We start from the raw sequence: 26,519 nt of genomic DNA, 5'->3' as shown, positions 1-26,519 counted from the left end.
CGGCCGTCTGTTTTGGGTTGTACATTATTTATTGACTTTGATATCGATTTAACATGATTGATTATATAAAATTTCATAATTTATCATGCTTAAAACATACAAAAATAATAATTAAAACGTATTTTATAGGATCTCAAGAAAGTCGATGCCCTAAAACTATTATCTATATGTATTTAAATTCATTATGGAGCCCTCATCCGAAAAATCCATTTTTCGGTCGGAATCTATTGATCATGACACTAATCATAAATACCACTTTAAAATATGTCATCAAAACATATTTAGACATTCTGTTTAGATATTTCGGGAAAAAGGCTACCGACAAAATCTCTTCGGAACTATTTAACTAAAATAGTTTTATTCCGCAGTGAGGAAAACACTATTGTAAATTTGTTAAATATTTAATAATTAAGTGATTTTAGAGAGGAAGTCACAAGGAATGACGTTTGTAATTAATGAATAAATGTTCTGTAGGTGTTTTTTTTTTTCACGCGGTCCCTTGATAAGTTTAAAATTTGAATCACTCTCAAGCGAAAGTGATTCAAATGGTGCGGCACACCTTCCTTGGGGTGCGCTGCGGTAGTATGTTACGGACTTTAGAGTCAGCAAAACAATTAAAATAGATTGTTATAGTCTAAGAAAAACACGTACTCAAAATACGATAACATTTAGCATGCTAGAAATGGGCTGATGGCTTTGAACTACGCCATATCTTTATGTTTTGCGACAAACGACAACTTTATAAAATCAGTGTAGCAACTTTTAAAAATCATCATATCGTTTACTTGGCAAATTCGAAGGACGAACTTGTCTTAGATTTCACCCATCTAAATCATATCATATTTGTATATAACAATATACCTACTTACTTCCCATTAAAGTATAAATTCTACAAATAAATAATACTCAACAATATTTAAAATAAAATGAGCCAAGAACGTTTATCGATAAAACCTGATAACATTGAAATCTTTTGTACAGCACTAAAGCCGCCATGTTTTGTGGCCAGATGACGTCACAGTGGCACGAAATTTTGGTTGACATTTCATTTCCATAGGTTTCCTACTTCATTGTGTAAGATGCGGAAAAATTTTCCTGACGCGTTTTGCGTTAAGCCGTAACTTTTTTATTTATTATCGATGGGTGGACGAGTTCACAGCCCTCCTGACGTTTAGTGGCTCGTAGACATAAATGACAACGTAAATGCCGCCATTCACCTTGAAACAAGATTTCTAAGGTCTGCTTTTACAGGACGACTGCCCCATCCTTCAAACCGAACTGCATTAATGCTACACGGCAGAAATCGGTGGTCGTACCTATCCGTGTGGACTCAAAAGATGCACGTTAGAATTTTGCGGGTTTAATTTTTATTGCATGAAGTTATTATTTCATTACAAAAATTAGTAGCAACCTGTAGAATTCAAACACCGTTGCATCGCTTGATACGAATGCATCGGGCATCTTATCCTTTAAACCACGACTTGAATTCGATTTTTTTATGTGGCATTGTGAATGGGGTTCAAAACTACTGGAGATAAATAAAACGCACATATTTTTATTGATTTTTTTTTATTTTTTACAATTAATCAGATAACATACATATCAAACCAGCCGAAGTATGGCTAAACCCATTTATTATCTAAACTTACGAACAATACAAGAATTGATACTTCTGAAATTCAGCTTACTTTAAATATATAGATATATTTTATAATAATATATGCATCCAATCTACATATAATCTACAACCTACTTACCATAATCTAAGTTTTGCATAAATTCAAAGTAAATATGCCCAAAAGAAATATTGTTGAACTATGAATATACATATAACTTTTTGGCAATTAATTGAGTATCATTTCTGTGCATAGCAAAAATTATATATATTTTCTTCTTTCTTTAACATGTAACTTAGATCTTATACATAAAGAGGCCACAAATATAACATGCGTTTCTGTCGTCAGTTCAATTATATAGGGACTTTTCGTTAAACATTTATTTATTTTCCTATATACTATAAAGGTTTATTATCCTTACACAATAAGTGAATTAGTCTAGCAGTGGTGTGCAGGGAGTGTGGAGCCGAAGGGCCCAACACTGTGTGCGTACACATTGCGCTAACGATATCATTCTATAAGATACAACACTTCACATAAACATCAAAACAACTATTTGTCATCTACATAAAATTTGCTCAAAATGTTTATATTAAAATATGTCTAATTATTATTGTAACCTCTAATTAGTTACAGCCAACTTTACAAATAATTGATACATTACACTCTCAAATAGATCTCTACTAACTATTATTAATTAATGGTAAAAAATAAAGAATAAAAATACTTCTAAACATTGCATTTCAATCACATAAGGTTTAGTTTTAATTATACATTAATAACATCTTTTTAAAACCCGAACATAAGTTTATTACAAGAACATTGATATCGTTGAGTTCTGGAATGGAAAATAGCACACTTAAATTCACTAACTGTTACACTTACATAATAATTATTGTTCTCCTGCTTTGTTTTTGTAATATACATTGCTTTTAAGTTTATTAGTATCAGAAAAATAACAATAAAATATATCGACTATATGATATAAAGATAAAAATTCACGATAAACGCCTTATAAATAACTTAAAAGAAACTGTGTACCAAATAACAGTGCAGTGCGTGCGATAAGTACTGGGCGGGGGACGAACAGCGTTAGAAGATTCTAGATGAGGTTTAGACTGAGGTAATAAGGAGAGCACAGACCCGTTGCGCGTCCCCTCACTGCTCCCCAGCGCGGGTGACCGTGGACACCAGCGAGGGCCGTGTGCAGACACGTAGCGGGGCTACGCTACGCTATTATTTGGTACGTGACGGAACAAAAACGATCCAAACATTGAATCGGCGACGGAAAATACGTAGAGGATGGTGTACATATTGATACAAATACATATCACTATTAAGGCAGCCGTTTACATCTTACTACGTCGAATTATTTTTTTTTTCTTTTTATTTTATTATTATTGCGCATGCCTCATGACTATTAATTAATAAAAATACACAATAGTTTTCAGAATACAAAGTTTCAAATAAATACTCAACAAATATAATTGATTAAGAACACAAGGAACACTACATCAGCAATCAAATTGCGAACACATTTTGTACTACGTAAAAAATAATACACAACCCTTTGCGCGAAAAAGACTGAAAAGTTCAACTTTTAAAGTCGCGATGAAACCGAGGCCTTAACATGAAATGTGCGTCTCGCTGTGACGACGGACGTTCGAGATATTTCTGAGTATTCTGTAGGTACGTGCATGCCTCTAGCGTGCAGACAGTTCACAGTACGACCCACGTTTCATCTTCAGTTAATACTAGATCTTTAGAATTAATTTTCCCATCACAGAGATTTGCACAGAAAAATCTTTAATTATTATCCTATTGATATTTATAATTATGCAATAATTTAGTAAGTTCTCTATAAAGTTTAGTGTTCCAATATGAATATAGATATATTGTTGAGGAGAATAATTATTTAATTGGTGTAATGCGAGACGAGACAGCCCTTAAGCCTAACGCTACCTTATTAAAATTAACATTATTAAGATTTATTCCGATATAATTTAACGATTTAATACGTCGCTGAAACATTCTTTATTAACTAGAATTGTACTTTAAAATAATAAAGGTGGTACCGAATTTATTTTCTTTTAAGTTTATTACGAAAATAATTACACCAATTGTTCAATTACGGATCGGCGGTCTACACGGGCGTACAACGATTTGTGTCCATTATTATTATTATTATTATGTTAACATAGAAACATTACCGTTTAAATTAAATCGCAATTTTGAAATCACGGATATGAATACAACAAAATAATTCGAATAAGAAATGTAATCGATATGCAACGTTCATAGATCAATCGTTAAGGGAAACATAGTTCAGATGACATCGGTGGTACTCGATAATTTCCTTAGATCAGTCTGTCCGGGCGCGGACTCTTACGATGTCATGTAAACACGAATACATTCAAAGTTTGGACTCGACGGGAAGGATGTCTAACTTCTGAATATGGTGGGTTTTTTTTAAATTATTACTAAAGACTTTTGTTCGTTTTGTACAATATATCAACCGACAACGGTAGACGACTCATTCGTGTGACGACCATCATAATGTACTCAGACTCGATGCCTCGTTAAAGGAATTAAAAAAAAAACTCAAACTAAACAAAGCGATTACGCGTTATATCATTTATGTCTCGTCGCATGAGCGGGTGTGCGCCGTCGGCGGTAGGTAACACCTAACAAAATAAATATTTTCATCCGACTCACTGGATAATATTAAATATATCTTCTTAATCACAGATATCAGTCTGTCAAAATTTAAATTAAGTATATATCAGAATTGGATTCGTCATTCCTCTCTTACAATAGGATATCAGTTTATTCAAGTACGATCAAGGTACAAAAGTGACTAAGTTTTAAGACCACAGAGTATTTGATTTTCGACGCCAAACATACAAAAATATCGTCAGAACGAGGAGTTTAGTCGAGTTTATCATCGTCGAACATTAAGAATTGGTCGATCGAACTACGCAATTACGTATATATGTGTGTGTGTGTGTGTGTGTTTGTTTGTTTGTGTGTGCGGAGAGCGCGGTGTTCTCGAAACGCGAGTCAATACTACTCATACGGTACAAATTGAACATAACAATTCGACACAGGTACAACAGAGATCTAATGAAAGAATAATACGAATAAAACTAGATTGATAGGATATGATCGTTAAATTATGCTCGATACAGTCGTGCGTGCGACATTCTAATGCGAGAGACTAGGGGGAGCAGTGCTTTTGTTTAGCGAGCAGCAATCTATAGGCCACTGCTTCGTTTAACCGCTGGTGGGGTTTTGGCCTTGACAACGTACACTGGCCACAACAACCGATCTAAAGCAACATACTGAATCATTACATGTTCAGAAGGGGAGTGTTCCAATGGAAGGGACAAGTGATCGGGGACACGGCGAGCCCCAGAGCTCGCGTGGTCCCACCCTAAACAAAAGATAACCGAACACTTATACAACTATTATAACTATAATTATATAGCGGATAAAAATATTCTCAACGATCACATTTAATTAATCGTAATATAGAGAATTTAGCTTAAACAACATTCTTTTTTATCAATGGCCCTCTGTTTACACGTAAAGTCACTCAGTACATTATTATTTATTTTTATTTTTATTTATTTTTTGTATTTAAAGTTCAGTTGTTTGTGTTTATCAAGAACACCCTTTATCCTTACAGCTATATAATAATATAATATACCGATAATACAAAAATCCATTTACTACAATAATTAAGGTAAATTTGTTTTAACACTAAAATGTAAACTATGAAACATCCTAAATAAACTCTGATAATCCAATCTTTTTTTTTAGGCATTAGCTCAATTAATTAATTAATTAAAAAAAAAAAATGACATGCTCGAGTGACTATGACAAAAAAAAAAAAAGAGAATATTAAATGCATTACAATAATACTACCGAATCGTTTGGTCGTGAACGCGATTGGATCCAAGCTGCCCCCGGTCGAATCTACAGTTACCCTCTACACTAGGTCAAAGCCTTCGTTTAATATATTTGGTATTGAGTTAACGCACCACATAACAAGACTAGAGGTATGATTGCCCCGCCAGCCGACGAGCGCCCAGTATAGGAAGCACGCCTCCACCGATGCGACCCCTTCGTAAATAAGGAAGACTAGATTGTAGATAATATATTAAAAACCTAATGCGCTTTCTATTGTATCAAAAAGTCAACGTTCGTAACGTACAAGCTTTTTTATTTATATATATATAAATAAAGATAACAAGCAATACTTTAACTTTTAAATATTAATCGTTTTTTTTTCTCTTTTTTATCAAATTAAAAAAGGCCCTGAATATCGTTTATATAATTAACTATATTAATGCCGTATTTTAAGTTTTGTCAGTTCAAAGCGACACTGTTTTCATTGTAAACAATTGAAAAAATAATGTCTTTTAGTGCATACTATATACATATATATAAACTGTCAAAATTACTTGCAATAAAATTAAATATTTTTATTTAGAAAAAAATACATACATATAATTTATATTCCCCGTTTTGGTCCCTAATACCTGAATATGCCCAAGAGACAAGTAGCGATCCTTTCTTTATAAACGTAAGCCTATTGTCGCTTAATATATTTGATTAAACCAATATTTTTAACTTCCAATCTTGGCCGGGCTCTAACAAACTAATGGCACGACAACGCTAACATAATCCAGAGATAATAAAAAGATTTATAATAAAAGAGATACAATAATACAAAATACTAATAAATTAGGCGGTAAAAGCTCCAAACTAAAAACTGTACTCAAAGCGAACTCTCTCTCTCTCTCTCTCTTTCTCTCTCTTAAAACATTTAACATCTAAATTGAGACATTTTACGAAAACAAATCGTTTCGATTTTCACTCCGATTAAAGGAAGAGACAATTTTAAAAAATAATTAAAAAAAAAAACATTATAAATAACAACAATAATAATTTATGAGCAAACTAAATTTCATAAATATGTATTATAATAGTTGAGCTATAAAACCGGAGCAGCTTGGAGAGAACTAGCGGCTGTTTTTTTTTATTATTTATTTATTAATTACAAAACAATAAAAAAAATAAAAATGGCTACCATTTGTACGAACAATATATTATTGTGATGTTGGAGATCCACGCCTCAAGTCGGCTGGTCGTTTAAATGGAATTTAGACAACCACTTTGGCATTCAAGTATTTGAGAAAATATATTTGAAAGATTGCAGGATAAATAACTATGGATTTTAAAACTTTTCATACGAGAAGCGTACACAGAATATAATATATATATATACACATATACATATACATGTTAATCCGTTGAAAAATTCATGAAAAGCTTGACATAAAATATATAAAAATATTTAAATAAATAGGTATTTTTGTTGTATATATAAAAAAATGTTGATTCGACGACACATAACAACTACAATAAAATTAAAACGTAGCTAAGCTCATTTTATGATTACACAAGGCGTGGGGTGCACGCAGCCTTATATTGTCCTAACATCTAGTCACGAGGGAAAGTCCAACGCACAATTTCATTACGATAACATTCATCAAACAAATCAATAATACATATCTGCCATTTTACGGTAACGTACCACAGTTCATTGAGGCACAATCATTGGTTACTTTTAATTGCTTTTCGTTTATTTATTTACTTTTCAATATTTTTTTTATTTTTTTTTGTTTTTTTTTGTTTTTTTTTTCTTTCTTACATTTATTATAAACTCTACGATAATTACTATAATAATTACTTTTAGGTACGTAGATTTATCCTATATAACAGAAAGGTCAAGATGAAAAAAAAAAGAGTTAAAATTGAAAAGCGTGAAGCGTATTTTTTTTTAAAATATTTTATCGAATATTATTATTCCACAATATACATAAATATTGAAGATACAATTACTATTATTATTATTAATAATATTATTATTATTATTATTATTATACAACAACGTAATAATAACACAGACTAAATTGCACATGGCGCAATAATTGTGTGCTGGGAATATGTCGCGGCCGAAGAACCGCGTAGAGATTCAGAGCAGCGCGACTCGTCATTTCGGCGCCACATTCACAACCTTGCCTTTCGCGGTCGCAAAAACCGCCCACATAATTACTGCACATCTATTATAATTATTAAGTACTGATAAGTTTTACTGACTACAATTTTCAAGGCATTAATTATATTATATACTTCTTTCGTTTTACAACACTATGGACAATGTAATTCCTATAGGGCGCTCGATCATTACACTCTCCGTATGATCAGCACGACTAACATTAAAACTTTGAAAAATTTTTTTTTTATATAAAATTAATTTATTATATTTTAATTTATTGCTGTAAAATTCGAATTTGCACCAACAAACGACTGAATATGACACGCCCGCCGACATCGGCGCCGTGGGGACAGAGCGGTTACAGTTTAAAACGATACGTTTTATTTTATTCGTTATGAAATAATTCTCAGGTAAAATCATTGAGCTTCTCAACAATACTTATTATATCGACGTTCGAGTCATTTGTCAAACAACTATTGCAAAAGTAACGAATGTCATAGGAACATCAGATCATTAACCCGTTATTTATATAATTTGGAAGAATCTTCACAAAAGTTCAAAAAAAAAAAAATGCAAACAATCCGGACATATTCATCTTTGATACTCACTCTTTGGCACCTAACAGATAAAACGTCGTGTCGATCTCGACTATGGCCCCTGAGGCGAGCCCGCGCGTGCCATGAGGCGGCATCGTAATAAAAAAATAACATCATCTCATTAGACAATCGAAAGCACTCGTTTCGTTTTGTACTATCCGATAATTATATTAGCTCCGCGTTCGAAATGACGATGTTAAAGAGTCGATAAAGCAACGAAAAACACGCAAATAACGAAGAAAAACGCGAAACATCCGGCTTCGGTATGTACTTAACAGCTACATAATGAAAACTCTAATTACTTTCTCTAAATGAACACATCACACTAGAGTTATATATAGAGTACAGTGCCGCGGTCGCGCCTAATCCCACGCCGCAATGGAAGGCGAACACGCGCCCGATCGAGATGAACGCAGACTCGTTCTTACACAACGTATTTGGCAGAGTATCTCTGTGGCACACCAACAATAAATTAAATAGTAAATAAAAAAATAATTGTAAATAAACTTTATGGATATTTAAATGTACAGGGTGCGATCGTTGCCTTTCTATATAATCAGCAGTATGCTTACTTGAAACCTAAGTTAAGACTTATATTTAACGCTTAATGCTACGATGATGTAATACCGACCGAGTTACGACTACTACAAGTATATCATTAACAGAATATCTAAAGCATATGTCACTTTGAATAACGTTCAAATTGAGCCTATAGAAAATACCACAAATCTTTTTTTTTATATTAAATAGACATTGATATGGCTAAATTTAAGTTAGAACTTTACTATTATCTATACACAAAAGTGTAATATTTTTAATTACGGTCGTTCATAGTACTTTTTTTTTAACGCGTCTCTCACAAACGTGTGTAATATTATAAAATGATAAAACAATTTTCAATTTAAATATATCAGGTTATCCTTACATTAATCGTATATTCTAGATAATCGTTTAATATAGATAATATTAAACATAAAGTGGCACTTGAATCACAAATACTGGAAAAAATTTGGGGAAATTTTAGCATCGACGAAGGCCGACCGCCGGCGACTCGACGCTGGTCCAACAAAATACATTATCCTTACGTTAGGCAAGATATTTTACATCACAGGATTACTGGGACGCGGGAATCCCCGCGCGTACTCGTGTCCGTGACCGTGCGCTTACAACACATATACACAATCTCATTATTTTATATTATTTAATATTATTATAGTATATATATATGTATATATATGAATTTCGTTAATTTTATAAAAATTACAAACTAATTATACATCTTTGTTAATCTGTGAAATGCACTTGCGTTTTTATTGCTGCGTAAATATCACTAATGGAAAACGAAAGCTCGACGCCCACGGTGAGGATTCAAAACTAAAATTAAACAGTTTAAAACACGACGTATATAAATTAAAAAAAAAAAAAAAACGAATACTAAAAATTAAAAAAAAAAAACGAACACGAACAAATCTCGGAACGCGATCGCCCGACGGACAAAACAGCAACAGCCCTCGAGCGCAACAAAATAAATATGAGGAAACGGAGGCGCTGACTCACCTCCGCAAACGAGAGTCTTAACTCTATCCGAGGAACCAAGCCGACTCGATTTAGATGGACTCTCCGCCGAGCAGGTCCGGCGGCAGGAACGAGTTGAGGCTGGAGGGCGTCGCCCGCTGGTCGTGCTGGTCGGGCCACAGCGAGTTGTACCCTGCCCATTCCTTGGTCTGACCGCCGCCGCGCCAGGCACCGCCGCCGCCCGAACCCAGGTGCTGCAGGATCAGCTGCACCTCCGACTCCGCGGGAGACTCCGCGAATATCGTCGTGTTAGACAACACGCAATTGTTCAGTGCCATCTGAGCCTGTACAAACACCAAAGATATTTTTATCGTTAGTCAAAAAATCCAATACACATAATAAAAGTACACACATTTTAACTATGAGAACACTGAATTTTTGTTAAATAACTTTTAATGTTTTTGACTACCCCCACACACACATTCCCTGTTTTCCAATTACAGCACAAGAGCGCATTATGCGGCATAATGCTCAACGTTGAATGTTCCAACCACAGCAACGCTTCGCACAATCAAGCACTCTCAAAAGTACTGCTCTCGCGTGATACTCGCAATCGATACCGACTCAGTGACAGAAAATTGACAAGTGTTTTTCCTTTAAGTTGGCATTGATCGAAATTTTGTTTATATTATCGTTAGTAATATTATTTATTGTTGAAAAAATTTGTAAGGCTTTCGTTTTGTCGTAGTTTTTTGGAAATAATCAAAGTTAATTCAAACTGTGCTAAAAAAAGAAATATAAGTATGGATGATTCAATTAAAAAGTATATAATTTTCTTAATTTAAAAAAAAAATTCAAAACCTAAAAAAATATTAATGAAATAATCAAAATCCAAATTACTTAAAATAATCGTAAATAGTTTCCAACCAATTATTATTGTTCACCACATTACTTATATATTAATGAGGTTGCTAACTCCATGAATATTTTTTTTAACATTGAACTTAGCGCACTCTGCTGATGCATTTGGAAACTATTTCACGTTCCAATTAAGCTTCAGCATAATTTGGCATTGTGTGCCATTGAGTCGCATTATGCGCTGTAATTGGAAAACTACCCCTATTACACTCACTCATGCTCAGACTCATTACATACAGAGGGTACATTAATACATTCATTTTTATATTTTTTGTTAATTGTTATATTTTTAAGCTCACATATTGTCACTTTCATGCAATCCATGAACTTCAGTTTCATTTTGTCTATTTTTGTGTATTTGAAGTAAAGCTGTTGTATTCTTTGTATGAGGAGCACTGCTGCTCGAGATACAGGTTTTATGACCTAGTTCACACACAGATGCAAATTATGATTGTGTTTCTACTTCTATGTTAATAATAAATAAATAAATATTAAAATATATTACAGATGATATATTGACACGTCTGCTTACCTTGGCAGCTTCTTCGCGAGTGGAATAGCGAGCTAAAGCCAACCCCTGGTTTAAGTACAAGTGAAAGTTCAGAAGAGGTCCATGCTGCACGCACAGGGTCTTGAGTGTGGAACCATCAATCTGTTAAAGATATTATTGTTAGCAAAATCATCATTTTGTAACTTCCAAGTCAGCAGAGGATAGATGGATAGAAATAAGACCTGAGCTGTGAGGTTCTTGAGAAGGAGCCAAGTGGAAGCCTGCCAAGACGGGATCGGATGGCGCGGCTGGGGCCACGGCTTGTTCAGACCGGGCGGTGCGGCGCGAGGCTTGCCGGCCCACGCGTCCTTGCCGGCGGCAGCGCTCGGCGCGTAGCTCCACGTAGACGAGGAGAGGCTGCGCTCAGCGCCGGGCGGGGAACTCTTGCCTCCTAGCATGTCGGTATCCTTGATGGCAGTCAGCGACAATGGTGATCGGACGACTGAACCGGGTGTCATCGCAGGGTCTTCTTCGACGCTCTTCATCTGATTACCCTAGTAGAAAACTCAAATTTTAAAAATTTATAATAAAACAAGAAACAAGCAAATAAGTACCAAGTACTGTTGAGGTGTTACTGGACTCCACAATGTTCATGTCAACAAATGCATGTGTATATTAATATATTAATAACATTCGTAATCGAATGTTATTTAATTTTCATAGAATATATAATGCAGTAAAAAACATGTTTTATCCCATCATTTGATTTATCCAAATTCAATACTAATTGTGAATATATGCGGCATTAATTTCATTTACATGATTTGACTATACAATATTACAATACGACCGACGTAACTTGGCGAGTCCGAACTTCGCGCAGAAGGCTGCGCACAAACGTTTTTAGGAACCAAATGGTGGTATGAGCAACGTGCGCGGGGCGGAGGTCTAGGCTAGGGATTGACTCTATGTAAACACAATCGTCCCTTTATTCAATCAAATATCGCAATCGATTTTTATCGGTTTGGAATTTATTGATTTTTGTTTATATGAGATAATGAATGAAATAGATTTACAAACATATTGAATGTTGTCTTTAGTAAATGAGACTTCATCTTTAATAAAAAAAAAAACTAATAACACTTTATTTTCTTGGTTGAAAGACATGATTTAGTGGAATATCACTTATCAACAACTACTACAATAGGGACTGTTCGTAAATATTTTAAACCTCCTATAAAATGGAATATAAATATATATTTTTATATAAATTTTAATCAATTTGAAAAAAAATCGATTAAACAACATCCTCAAACACGCATATTGGACATCCCTTTTCTTGACATCGTATAAATTCGGTAATTCTCGGTACGCGGTAATGTGTCTCACTCACACGCTAGCATTAGTGTCGTGTTCGTGTCGCTATCTCTGTCTTGAGTACGGGCGGCTACAAAAGTTTTCATTGATTTATTATTATTATACTGTTTTTGTTTAGTGCTCAGTTTTTTGTTTAGTTTTAAGATTGTTTGTGTTTAAATTTGTTTTAGTATTGAGTGTCCCTTGGCATTTATACTATTCGTTAAACCAAAGCATAATAGTGTTTTAAATCGTCGGCCGACAAACATAATTATTGATTATTATTTTTTAAAAGAAAAAGAAGAAGGCTTAAAAGATGTTGACAGTTTTATTTAGAGTTGCTAACGCAACTGGTGTATCGCAACGCACAGTACAGCGGATCGCAACTGAAGGCAGTGTTCGGGCTGACTTTCGAATTAATTTAATTACGTTATTTTTACAGATTTCTGTCATAATTTATTATTCTTTTATTATCTCTCTTTAATTTATTACGTTATTTTTATAGCTTTCTGTCTCATAGTGTTTTGATATTCATTTTATTTGTACTTGGTACCTGTATAATTAGGGACATTTTAAATCGTATTTTGATTTAAAAAAATGAATGCTAATAACACTTTTTTTTACGAGTGTACATGCGCGAAAGTTGACCTGCGGCTATATTCAGACTCGCCAAGTTACGTCGGTCGTACTGTACATGGAGTTTTTCAGATAAGATGGCACATGCGGAAAGACACACTTTAGGGGATATGGGCCTTCATAAATATGACATGAGTCAGCAAATTGAAGCTTAAATTAAAATGTCTTAACAATAAGCAGCATTGCAGCAGCCTTTTAGTCTACAGTTAGTAAGTTAGTAAGTTACAGTAGAGAAAATAAAAGCATATCACCTTCCAAGGTTTTCCAGGTTCAAACTCAGGTACAAGATCAAAGACAGGCTGGTGGGACGTATGGGTGGGCCAATCTTTTCCGTCGGCCACATCAGAAGTAGTGTCGCCCCAGCCCTCAGAGCCACGACCTACTCCCCATGTCCTAAACATAATCGGTATTTAGATATTAATGCCAAATCAAAACTTATTATTAATAACTTTAAATGTTTTTTTTTTTGCATTTGCAACATTTCCACCTTATGTTCCCTTTACAAATTGGATAGCAATAATCTATGTAAAAAAAACCTTTTCCTTTCAAATCTTCAAAACTCTAGTTTTAAAAAAAAGATTCTTAGACTGAATCACATGTCTCTCTCATTCATTACTATACTGCTACAGTACTGTTTAAAATATTGATTTAAAAAGAGATTAGATAAGGGCTTTAAATGTTATTTTCTTATTAAATTACCAAAAACGAAATTAAGTCTTTTATCTTCTGTTCACTTCAATTCACTGAATGACAGACAGGTAAGTGATACAGTTTAAGAAAAAGCTTTTTTTAAACTAAAAAGTTTTAAAAGTTTTATATGATAAAAGGTTTTTCTGAACATCTATATGTCACATTAACGAAAATTAGATTTGTTTAACAAGTAATTCTTACGAATCAGGCTGCAATCCTAGCTGGTTAAGTTGAGGACTTGTAGCAGACTTGGCAGTACCGGGGGCACGGCTAAATTCCGAGCCTTCACCTTCCTTGTCAAGAGAAGGCAACTTCCACTGAGTTAGGCGAGACTGCTGATTTCCACTTCCACCAAAAGACTAAAAACATAATTTTTATATTATAATGTATAATTTAATACTTTTTTTATACCATTCTAAATATGTATACTTTTTTTTTTATTGCTTAGATGGGTGGACGAGCTCACAGCCCACCTGTTGTTATGTGGTTACTGAAGCCCATAGACATCTACAACATAAATGCGCCACCCACCTCAAGATAGAAGTTCTAAGTTCTCAAGTTTAGTTACAACGGCTGCCCCACCCTTCAAGCCGAAACGCATTACTGCTTCACGGCAGAAATAGGCGGGGCAGTGGTACCTACCCGTGCGGACTCACAAGAGGTCCTGCCACCAGTAAAAATATGGTCATACTATATATGAGTTTAAATGTTGGGATCACTACTAAATCTAATAAAACTTTAGATGAAATAAAGAAAAATACTCAGTTCATAATGATTATCTCCTTACTATAGAAAGAGATCACCATATGTCTAGCACATGATGATGCTGTATCATATCCTATATAGGTTTGTATGCAAATAATATCAATGTTACCAAAACCGAAATATATTTTTTGGAAAAGCATATAACTCTCACCGGTTGTGTATCTTTCGTGATGGATATTTCATTAAAATTGCTCTGTAATGGACCAAGTGGGTCATGACCCTGCTTGAACAAGTCTGCGCCTCCACTTTGCTGCTTCATGTACAACGCTTGCTGTGTTGCTATTTGGTTCTAGATAGAACAAAATTACGTTATGTCATTTCTTTAAAACGAAGCATAGGAACTATAACTCTTCAACATTTATTCTAAATTAATTTAACCTTGTTAGAACTATTAAGAAAATATGATTATGTTTAAAAACATGATATGGTAATTCAGTAAAGTAACAACTAAATTTGTATTCGATTACACTATTGATTACCTAATTGAAGTAACTTTGTTCATGGAATTTATATTTATACAAAATATGTAACAAGAAATTTAACAACAATGATCAAGCTTACTTGTAGCCCAGTTATCTGCTGCTTCGCTTTAGTAATTTGTACAGAGTATTGTAGGGCTACTGAAGAGTGCCCTTTCGCCATAGCCAATGAGTTTTGCTGTAAAAGCTGCTGAAGTACTTTTATCTGTAAAGGGAATTTTTATTTTATTGAAAGGAGAGATAGTTGTATAGTTTAAACGAATCTGTACCATATCTGCACATAGAGGTCAACATTGCTTTGACAGGTAACGTAAAAAAATTACAGATTATTTTTTGAAATTAAAAATTGTTTCACCACAGATAATACTGATGATATTTATATACACACCTGTTGTAGAAGTTGGTTTAGTAAAACGAGGGTTTGAGGCGCCAGTGGTTGATTCAATATTTGATGATTGAGGTAGCCAGCAGAGACAGCCATTTGTATTTGTTGGACTAGCATGCGGAGCTGAGCAGCACTTGGCTGCCCACTATTACCCGTACCACTAGAAATAACGAAGTACAATTATAAATGAAGAACAACATTATAATGACTTTAGTTTAAAGATATGAAGAATTTACATTTTAATCATGTTTGCGAATGTAAAAAAGTATCAACCGATGTACCTGGTGGGATATTGTTGATGGTGCACTGGCTGCGGTGGAGGTTGGTTGAGCAGTTTCTGTACAACAGCAGGCGATACCGCGGGAACGGAAGGAGGTTGAAATCCACCTCCAGGATGAAAATGTTCATCGCGTCGCCAACCATCACCTCGTGCGCCTGCTAACAGTTCTAGCGCTTCTTCAGCGTTCATGTCGCGACTACGCAAGGCTACTTCTGCCTCTTCCTTTTTAAAACCCATTTCCACCAGAAATCTAAATTGAACATAAAATGAAATTAATTATGTTTATGTTTTAAAACTGAAGAACAAAGCTTCCTTGTGAACATGTATATAGAACAGACCTGAATTGCTTGCTATTCCAAATGACTTCTTTTGGAAGCTGTTTGGCTAGGGACCCTTGAGGTGGTTTGGGCCCACCCCACTCTCCAATATCGTCAGGCCAGCCACCTGCAGGGCCGGACGGTTTCGGTTTGGGCACGGGCCATAATCCCGGGCCAGATGCATCCGGCCAAGCTGGCCCATCTCGGTCGGGCCACGCCGGAGCGTGCGGCTCTTCCCAAGAACCATTTCGCTGAGAGTGAGAGCCCCACACCGCATCAGGTTTAGTGGGCGTAGGCGGTATCCGAGACTGGGTGGGCGGTCCCTGTGGGCCTCCACGACCCATACTCATTCCAGTTCGTTGAGCCCACAACGCCGTACCGTCATCAAATCCACTGCCAGTGCGCCGCACCGCTGGTGGCGAAGGTTCTTCCCATCCACTCGATTTGATAGAGTCCTTTGGTCCCTGTTAATTGTCGAAATGGTTACTCTCTTGGAAGATAACTTTTTTAACGAAAACATCAGCGGCACTCACGACACTCACCTGTGTTCCCCATTGACTGACACCACTGCCTGGCATCATCTTGCTCGGTCCTGTATGTTGATGCTGGCTCCACATATCAGTGTTGAGTCTACCCGAAATACCACCACGCAGATCATGACGAGGATCCACGGGCTGCTGCCGAGGGTCGGAGCCTCTGTGTGGATCCAATCTTGGATCTGCTCCTCTATGAGGTTCACCCCAAGCATTCCAATCATCTTTCTTTGGCATGCCCCATTGCTGAGAATGTTGTGGTGGACCAGCTGGCCACTGTTGTGGTGGTGGAGGCCCAGTCCACACATTAGCAGAATCAGAAACATCATCATCTTCTCCCCAGGTGCCACCAATATTAGTCGTCGGAGTATGACCCCAAGGTGTCTTAGAAGCGGGTTGTGGAGGTGGTTGTCCACCATTTCTCAAATTAGCTTCCCACAGATCAGTTCCAAGGAAAGCACCATTATTAACATTGGGTTTCCATGCAGGAGGTCCTCCTGCTGCTGTCGGTTCAACTTTTGCACCGGGTTCAGGTGAACCGGGGACATCCCAATTAGTGTCTTGATTAACATGTTGCTATTAAAACAGAAAAAATGAATTATATTATTATACTTATAATGGACATTTGTGATTTTTATTTTATTGTATTCTATACTTACACCTCCCCAACCGTCTTGACTAAATAATGCCTCTCTCATTGAATTTAACTGTTCAATTTTGGCTGATGAAGTGCTGTTGTTGTTACCATTGGTCCCATTGCCAGCAGCTGAACCATTCACACCCCCATTAGCATTATTAATTCCATTATTTCCATTAGTTGTATTATTTGTACCTGTGCAAAGATAACATATGTTAATTCTAGGGTCGGCAGACTAAAGCACATAAGTCAAAATTTTCAGTTTATTTTGTATTACATCATCGGTTTACATTTTGCTCAACACACAATCTGACTAAAGCACATAAATCAAACTCAAGTATTTCATGGCGTATTCAAGCGGCGTTCTGTATCAACCTTAAGAAATCCTAATATAATCAAACGAACTAAAAAACATAACTGGACTTATGTTCTAAGGAACACCATAAGTACAAAGTTATTAACGTAAGAAGTCTGACTTATGTTATAAAGAACATCAAAATGTAACATTTCTTTAGAGAAAGTGGTTACTTAAAAATATTTATAACGTAAACAATACTTCGGTAAGTGGTTTTAATTTACTAATGTTGTCGATTGTGCACAGTTTGTTGGTTAGTTGTGTTAGTTAGTTGTGTGTGAGTGCTTAAATATTTTAATTATTTAAGATGAATATTCAAAGATGCAAGAAATTAGTTGAAATGGCGTTATCCACTCATCTGGAAAGCAATGAAGGTATATTTTCACATATCTTCAAAATTATGATTTGCAAATTACGTAATTATATCAATATTATATCATTATAAATAGATGATTGTCTTGTCCTTTTTTAGAAAATGTAAATCAACAGTCGATTTTGAACTCAGAGAACCTAGTGGCAGACAATCCTATACCGTCGACATCATCAGGTCAAGTCAGTAGTTTAACATACCATCCTGTACTTGACTTCTCTAGTGATGATTTTGTACGAGATCCATGTTATGAATTACCGAGACTTTCAACCACATCAAGTTCAAGTACTTGTGATGAAATTTCAATTAATCTTAATGTGTCTCCAAAAAAGAGTATACGTACTATAAAAAGAGAAAAAAAATTAAAACGTAACTTAGGACAGGCATACAAAACATTAAAAGGAAAATGTATATCAGATCGCACTATGAAAGAGCTACCTGTTTGCAGAATGAAATGTAAAGAACGTATACCACTAACTGATAGGCATGCCATATTTACAGAATATTGGCAAATGGGGTCATATGCAAAAAGATCTGCATACATGGCGTCTTTAATGGAAATTAAAGATAAATCTACGCAAAGAATACGAGCTATTGAACCTGAAAAGCAAAAGCTTAGAATGAAGACATATAAATACTTTTTTACTGTGCATGGTAAACGTGAACCTGTCTGCCGAGGATGTTTAATGAAAACGTTAGATGAAAGTGACAATTTTATAAAGACAGTTGCTATGAAAAGGAGATCATCCATAGGGGGTACTCAAACTGATGACATGCGAGGGAAAACAATTCCTAAGCATAAGATATCAAACGAAAAACGCCTAGAAATTAAGACACATATCATGTCATTTCCATCATACGAAAGTCACTATACGAGAAAGTCTACATCAAAGAAGTATTTGCCATCTCACTTAACAATGCAAAAGATGTTTGAGTTATTTTGTCAAGATCGGAATAATCCACCTTCAATCAAAATCTATAGTCAGGAATTTCACAAATTAGGACTTTCATTTAAAAAACCGCGTGTCGATACTTGTTACACTTGTGACAAGTTTAAGATGCAGATACAGTTATGTCAAGAGGAATCTGTTAAAATAGATCTCATACTTCAACATGATAACCACAAAACGCTAGCTGATCAAGCCTATGAAATGAAACGAGCTGACACGCTAATGTGCAAGAATGATGACACGTTACAGGTGTACACATTTGATTTACAGCAGTGTTTGCCAACACCAGCTCTAAGTTCTTCTGTAGCCTTTTATAAACGGCAATTATGAACGTTCAATTTAACTGTCCACGACAACAAAACTGGTAAAGCTGTTTGCTATATGTGGCACGAGGCGGTAGCAGCTCGGGGAGCTAACCAAATCGCTTCTTGTATTTACAAGCACTTAGAAACATCCGTATCTGATAATACGAAACATATAATTTTTTACTCGGATACATGCGGTGGGCAAAATAGGAATTCCCATGTCAGTTGTATGTTTACTTGGGTATTGCAAAAACATCGAGCTATCAAAACAATTGACCACAAATTTATGATACCTGGCCATAGCCATTTAGAAGAAGATACCGATCATGGCATCATAGAAAAAAAAAAGAAGAAAACGGAATTACAGGTATTTCATCCACATGATTGGATACAGTTGATCCGGTCTAGCAGCAAAAAGTTTAAGGTTGTTGAAATGAAAAATACAGACTTTTATGACTTTTCATCCCTCCTCAAAAGTGCTTTAGTTTTAAGAAATAAAGATACCGATGGGCGGCAGTTTAAATGGCTGGAAAAAAGATGGCTACGCTATGAGCAAGAATTTGGCATTCTCACTTATAAAGACACCCTGAATATAGATTCGCCTTTTTCTACCTTTAACTATAAAAGAAGAGGGTCCAGTATTCCTGATCATATTCCTATAATATCTATACAGCCATTACCCATATCCATCGAGAAAAAAAATGATTTAATTTCGCTGCTCCCTTTAATACCGGATATTTTCCATGAATTTTACGTAAGTCTTCCCACGTTGGAAACTTTACGAAATACTGATCCAGATATTTTAGAACTCGATGAAGAAGTAGAATTTTAATTAAACATTGAGTTGTTATTTATATTTATGACTTATATTATTATAATATATATCTTAATTGTTGATCTTTTTCACTTAACTCATACTATTATTGTGTTCCTTATAACTTAAGTCATCTAAAGATTAAATAATCACATTTACTTTAAAATATTTAATTTTAATAATAAGTTAGTGTTATAGACTTATATAATTCAAATAAACATTATTAAGTTTGTTAATGTATAAGACTCTAAATAGTTTTTTTTAATTCCTGTAAAGTAGAGTTTTTTGACTTATGTGCTTTAGTCTGCGGACCCTAGAATTAAGGTCTCAAAAAATAGTTATGGCTCACATAATTATACTAACCATTACTAGCAGGTGCTCCATTATTGTTAGGTTGTGAATTCGGCAGGTTTGGTGGAGAATTTTGCCAATTTTGTGCAGATGCAGCACTGGTTGGTGGCAATTGGTTTCCATTGCCCTTGTTGCTGTTCACTGTCAAATACAATAAATAAATTTCAATGAATCATAAACTAAAATTTTGGCATTATTCAAAAACAGAAACAATGTTGATCATAATAAAAAGGCATTAGAGGACTTACAATCAGCTTGAGAAGTAGGCGGACGTTGAGCTGTATTATTCCATTGCTGAGTATTGTTTGTTCCGTTATTTGTTTGACCACTGGTGCTACCACCCCAGTTACCAGCTGCTGGGAATAAAAAATTCATCCAGTTTTATTATATCATCAAGTTATTTAACAACAGAATAGAACAGCTGTCCAATATTTTTATTAAAAAAAGTGTTTCAATTTTATTTGGTTGTTTAGATAAATTAATAATAAAAAATATATAAAGCTCACCATTATTATTGGCTGTTGGAGGACTACCCCAGCCACTGCCAGCATTAAGGGAACTTTCACCTCCACCACAAAGCCTAAGACGATATGGGTTCCCCCAACTATCCAGATCTGAGCTTTTCATAGTATTTATAATTTTCTTCTCGTTATTTGCTAATTCTATCATAGCTTCAAAGGTGAGATCACCATTTGTAAATGTCTTTACGTGTGGCACAAGGGCCAATTCATCATGAAGTTTCGATACATTATTGTCATGGTGCGTTCTCAGAGACATTTCTGTGTCACTGATCATTCGAGTTTTCGTTTTGCACATTATATCATGAGCAGACTTATCATTCAGTAGTTGCATCTCACAAGACTCATGTTGTATAATACAAACTGAGGATTTAAAAGCGTAATCAGACTTGTTCATATACTCTGGCGCTCGAAACGCCATCTTATACTTTAAGTTAAAGCTACTGAAATACGGGTCACTGTATGAGATACCCTGGACTGTTATGGCGTTAATCTTTAAAGGAATGCAGTAGTTAGGCGTATCGCCAATCATTTGGTTTTGTCGGACACTAACAACAAACTCTACATTATAAATATTATTATCTATCATCTTTACACTAACTCGCTGACTCTCATTCTTTTCTTCGACTCGCTTAGAAGCACCAAATTTATTTGTGTTCACCACCAACATTAAGGTGGTGTCTTTACATTGCATTGGTTCGGTAACAGTATTAATATTGGAGTAACAATTATCCTTAATTAAATGTGGAACACATAATATTACAGAAACATTAGACATCAGACAATTATTATAAATAGAATTTTCTACAATATCCACCTAGCATTATACTTATTTTCACAGATTGCATATTGTTTCAATTAAAGACTAAGTAACAATGGTTCGTAGTGATGCAGTCAATAAAGCAGGTAGCAGTTTATGTGCCTCTGTAACAGAGGACAGGTGAGATCACCGCTGGAAGCTGCTGCAGACTCGCCTCCTAGCCCCAGGTGGCCCAGCCCTATAATAAATGAACAAAATACCTATAGCACATGTCTCTTTTAGTTATCTTATTTGAAATTTTCTTTTTGTTTTTGCTTGTTTTGTTATTAGAAAAGGTTTTGATACTTTACACCAAGTAAACAAAGTCAAATCAACTGACCTTATAGGACGGACGAGAGGCTGAGCTGTATATCACAGATAATTCGGGCTCGGCAGATCCTTAGCAGCTTGGTCAGCTCGTGACGTTTCAGTTATCTGAATAGAACGGCGTCATTCAGTTTTAAAATGCATCAAAAAAAAAAACTACCAAATATCCCTCAATTTAGTACTAAATATAAAATTTACGATATAAAATAGTATTATTTGGTAATTGAGGTTATCGTGGCATACATTTTACTCTCCATTGGTTTGCGGAAAATTATTTAGTGGTTGTTGATAGTAGAAGAGACATAAACACGTTATAAATTTGCTTACTTGTATAAAACTGAAGCGTTAATCCGACGGAATCATTTGGGAAATTACAGAAATTATTATAATGTAGAGAATTTTCCCGTGGAAATAACAAAATGAACGTGTCCCAACTCCCAATACGCCATTCGTATTTCGTGTTCACAAGCAGTTCACAATCTTTTTGCGTTTCGCAACACGAACACAGGGATTCAACTACACTATACTGCAAACACAATTTCACATTTCTACAAAATTCAATATTCTTTTCTTATTGTACTTGTATTTGTGTATTTCGGCCTTGAGACTCAACGACTCGATGTTGGATATCTATAGTGGTATGTACCTATATCTGTCTATATCTTCCACGATATCTATCTATATCTAGAGTGAAAGTTAGCACGACCTATTTCGAATAATATACGAAAATTCTTAATAAAAAAACAAAAACTCAAACTCACGAACACATTCAGAAACCGAAACTACAAAATTTTACTCAATCTAACCCTCAATATTAGCAAAAATATGAAAGATTCTTACGTGACACGACCGAGCACAACGGTGTTATATTACTAGTGTGAACGAGAGAAAATATAAAACACATCCTTACAACACGTTTGTTAAAAAGGGACAGAAGATGCCTGGGAAAGCTATACCATAAATGCTCAAAGTAATCAACTACGACATTCCTGATATTTACCAAAATATAGAAAAAGCATACACGTACCTTCGTTTTGTATAGTTATTGGCACATTTCCTTTCGAGATTTATGAAAAACCACAATCCCAAACCCCCGAGAATACGGCTTCGACGGCTGGATGGAATGATTTCGTCGACGGGGTTCACACGAAGAGTTCGGAAACACTAATAATTCAAAGTGTATCGTAACTCCTAGTACTGGAATAAGAATATCGAGTTGCTAGTATCTTCTGTTCTTGGTCGGGTAATAGCAATTTCCTATACATAATATAGGATAATATATTATTATACAATGGAATTGTCTATATATAGATGATATAGGTACTATCTATAAACTGGCTACGTAGTACGTAGCTTAGATACATTAATGTAGTAATACGTAAAATTATGTACCTACTGACAGGTACCTACTTACCTATTACAGCAATACGGTTATGTGCCATCTATGTTTCAGCGCTAGCCTATTTATAACGGCATGGTAACAAAAGTGTATTTTAGGAAAATCAATTGTACATTTACGAGAAATCGGTGTATGTATAAAATATTATGTATGACGTTCTTTTTTTCGACTTAGACGAGCAGCACACGGGTTCACACGTTATCTCATATCGAAATCTCAATTAAATGATAAAACGGCTTGCATACCTACTCCTTACCTTTCTCACCTTAACGTATGATTACTTAAGACAGAAATAGATCGAACTTCAGTACTAAGAATTGTGTACCTAAACAAATTCTACCAGCGAAATACTTTTGTTAGCTAATTTTTTTGTCCATAGGATCGGTCAGCCTTTAGCTTGTATCCTTTATTTCGGTCCATGAGAGAGACATGAACTTGTATATTTTCAGACATAGGTAATGTGGTCAAATATGCGAATCATTAATTGTTTGAGCCGATGAGAGGCACTGAGGAGTGCTTGACTTTTTGAACCTTCCATTATTCAAAGGAAAATGCATGGTCGAACAAAACAGGGATATTCATGTTATTTTTCCACAGCGTTAGAAGGAATTCTAATACGATAGATTCGGTCCGCGAGTCAGCCTGGCTTTCCTGCGCCGGGGTTGGCCATCATGATCGGCAGGATCCGAAGATTGGTTATAGAGGTGATACTCGATACTTCTCAAGCCCTCCTGTTTCACGGGGCCCGAAGAATACCACCTCGGGAGGCCTGTGATAGGAGGCGTCCGCGGCGAGATTAAGACGACCGGGTTGTGGTATCTCTGCCTCGAGTTGGACGGTCTTTACAACTTCCACCCTTCATTTCGAGAAGTTGGGGCCCCGGCTGATCGCGACGGCTGCCTCGTTGCCGACTCCGTGCTGGAGGCATGGTCTCGCCGTTTGGCGAACCCGCCGGGCGGTAACAATTTTCAAACACAATTATCGAGTTTTCGAGAAATTTGGTATGCGCTACTGACATATATTCAGCTGCGTAGTACAAACATATTGATGGTATGCGCCACAAACTGTGAAACGTCTTCCTGTTGTGCAGTTAAGTTTGTCAGCCACAGTGGTGGCACTACATTGTCAGTTTCCTCCGGGCTCCGCGGCGCAGGTACGGGTTGAAAGAACCAAGGCCAGTACTACGGCAACCGGAAGATGAGACGCCCAAAATTACGGTTCACCCAGTCCGCTTCTTTTTTTTCCCTACTTAAGCTAATAACCTTGAGAGACTATTCAGCGTTACCCTAGCATGTAGGGGTGCTCTCGGGGCCAAAACTGGGTGTTGCTAACACTAGCCCTAGCAAGAGGAGTGCTTCGCAGAATCTACCGCCGGATCGAAAACGCGACCCACTGAGAAGATCCGGCGAGAAACTTAGTAGGATGTGTCTATGGGTTAATTTACTCGCCGAGCCCTTTGTCGCAAGCGATGGGTTCGGGTAGGATAGTGGCTGGTGCTTGAGGCACCTAAAAGCACTGTTAATGGATCGGGAGGATCCGTAATGATGTGTTTAGGGCGGCATCAACTGTTTACCATTCGGTCCACAGGTTCGGGTATGTTTTGTAATATGAGTATACACTGGGAATAATATATGCACTTAGCCCTTGTGTTTGGTTACGGTATCTTTAACATAAAAAACCTTCTTCAAAAACTTCTAGTCAAGGGCTGTTGAAAGTGGGACGCTATCTATGAATATCTAAATCGTTTGACTATAATTACATTGTATCCTTTGTTTTAGGATTGAAGATTACTTTATAATTTAACTAGGTACTGGTCTGATCTTCAGTAGTCTGTGGAGTGGAATTTTCGGCGGGAATGCATGTGAAATGTTTTTCATTGTTAGTGCATAAATAATGTACCATAATGCTTCTACACATGCATTAAGTGTACAATTATTATCTATGGTGTTTCTTAAATTCTCAACGAGTTCTAATGGTGGCATATGAACATTTAGCATTTGGGAAAATGCTTAGGAAAATTGAAATAAAATCGTAGGAAGTGGCTTCTTCATTTCCTCCACAATGTTTATTGAACTCTGAGTAAATTCCAGCCATTTTGCTATGAGGTTTCATCATTTCATTTCATCCAATAGGTACCTACAATGTAATATTAAGCCATCTCGGCTAAGTCCGTTGCATTTCATTACATTACAAACTTCATTAATTTGATTCATTTTTACTTCACAATCAATTTAATTTCTTTTGTTTTGTTGATTGTTTTCGTTTCATTGCACTTTTAATACAACAAACATGGCTTTGATCTTTGGTAGAAAAGCTTTCTCTGTGTGGTATGTTCTCTTTACCTGTATTCTATGCATAAAATACTATGGCTTAATACAATCCCATTCGACGAGAACTCCAGAACCCAGGACCCTGACACTGGCTAATGCACAAACCGTGTCGGAGACAAAAAAAAATTAAATAAAAAGAACTCCATGGACGAAAAAATCAAATCAATTTTATTTTCGGTTCCTTCTTACTACTCCATACTTCTTAATTTAAACCATAGATTATACAATTTAAACGTAAGTACGGTAGGTATATTTTATGAATGAACGGTACCGTACCTACTTACACTTATGATTTTAGACCGTTGTTAGGAATATGAGTGAGTAAGTAGTCATTACTTCATTAACCATTGCGTAGATACTGGTGGTAGGACCTCTTGTGAGTCCGCGCGGGTAGGTACCACCACCCTGCCTATTTCTGCCGTGAAGCAGCAATGCGTTTCGGCTTGAAGGGTGGGCCGTTGTAACTATAATTGAGACCTTAGAACTTATATCTCGAGGTGGGTGGCGCATTTACGTTGTAGATGTCTTTGGGCTCCAGTAACCACTTAACACCAGGTGGGCTGTGAGCTCGTCCATCCATCTAAGCAATAAAAAAAAAACTGCTGGACGTAACTTCTGGGAGTCCTCCAAAAAGTCCACTGAAAAAGTCTCGGTAAATGACCACCATTTTACTAAGATTATATTCATTCCATATCATCTCATCTCATTTAATTTCATCCCA

General features: G+C 35.8%; 1 protein-coding gene and 1 long non-coding RNA gene across 7 annotated transcripts; one reads left to right on the top strand and one right to left on the bottom strand.

Annotated features, from left to right (window-relative positions):
* Nucleotides 1–1,552: 1,552 nt before the first annotated feature.
* LOC101739809 (protein Gawky) lies at nt 1,553–23,234 on the bottom strand. Of its 6 annotated transcripts, none has more exons than XM_038016653.2 (18): nt 23,097–23,219; nt 22,397–22,595; nt 22,083–22,177; nt 20,932–21,941; nt 20,674–20,781; nt 20,438–20,566; nt 17,303–17,475; nt 16,653–17,219; nt 16,132–16,574; nt 15,795–16,043; nt 15,517–15,673; nt 15,211–15,333; nt 14,801–14,938; nt 14,086–14,243; nt 13,446–13,587; nt 11,445–11,756; nt 11,245–11,364; nt 1,553–10,138 (listed from the first exon to the last, which is right to left on the bottom strand). In XM_038016653.2, exons 4-18 carry the CDS (start codon nt 21,719–21,721, stop codon nt 9,887–9,889), a joined length of 3,861 nt encoding a protein of 1,286 aa, XP_037872581.1. In that variant the 5' UTR covers nt 21,722–21,941; nt 22,083–22,177; nt 22,397–22,595; nt 23,097–23,219; the 3' UTR covers nt 1,553–9,886. The 6 variants fall into 6 exon arrangements, with proteins under 6 accessions (XP_037872581.1, XP_062529280.1, XP_037872580.1 ...); XM_062673296.1 differs by having other exon boundaries at nt 20,674–20,778; XM_038016652.2 differs by lacking the exon at nt 22,397–22,595 and having other exon boundaries at nt 23,097–23,234.
* On the top strand, nt 22,602–25,615 carry LOC101739107 (uncharacterized). Its single transcript, XR_005245656.2, has 3 exons — nt 22,602–23,039; nt 23,112–23,312; nt 25,255–25,615. It is a non-coding gene; the product is annotated as an uncharacterized LOC101739107 (long non-coding RNA).
* The last annotated feature ends 904 nt before the right edge of the window (nt 25,616–26,519 follow it).

Source organism: Bombyx mori, chromosome 17, assembly GCF_030269925.1.
Source record: "Bombyx mori chromosome 17, ASM3026992v2".
Lineage (NCBI taxonomy): Eukaryota > Metazoa > Arthropoda > Insecta > Lepidoptera > Bombycidae > Bombyx > Bombyx mori.
Note: the sequence above shows the minus strand (reverse complement) of the source record. Positions and strands in the feature narration are given on the sequence as shown.

Excerpts from the sequence above, each read along its gene's own strand:
- LOC101739809 (XM_038016652.2), bottom strand. The coding sequence starts at position 21,721 with ATGTCTAATGTTTCTGTAATATTATGTGTTCCACATTTAATTAAGGAT. Across the intron at positions 17,220-17,302 it reads GTCAAGACGGTTGGGGAGGT|CAACATGTTAATCAAGACAC; the intron begins GTAAGTATAGAA and ends CTGTTTTAATAG. Across the intron at positions 14,244-14,800 it reads TCACGAAAGATACACAACCG|TCTTTTGGTGGAAGTGGAAA; the intron begins GTGAGAGTTATA and ends TTATGTTTTTAG.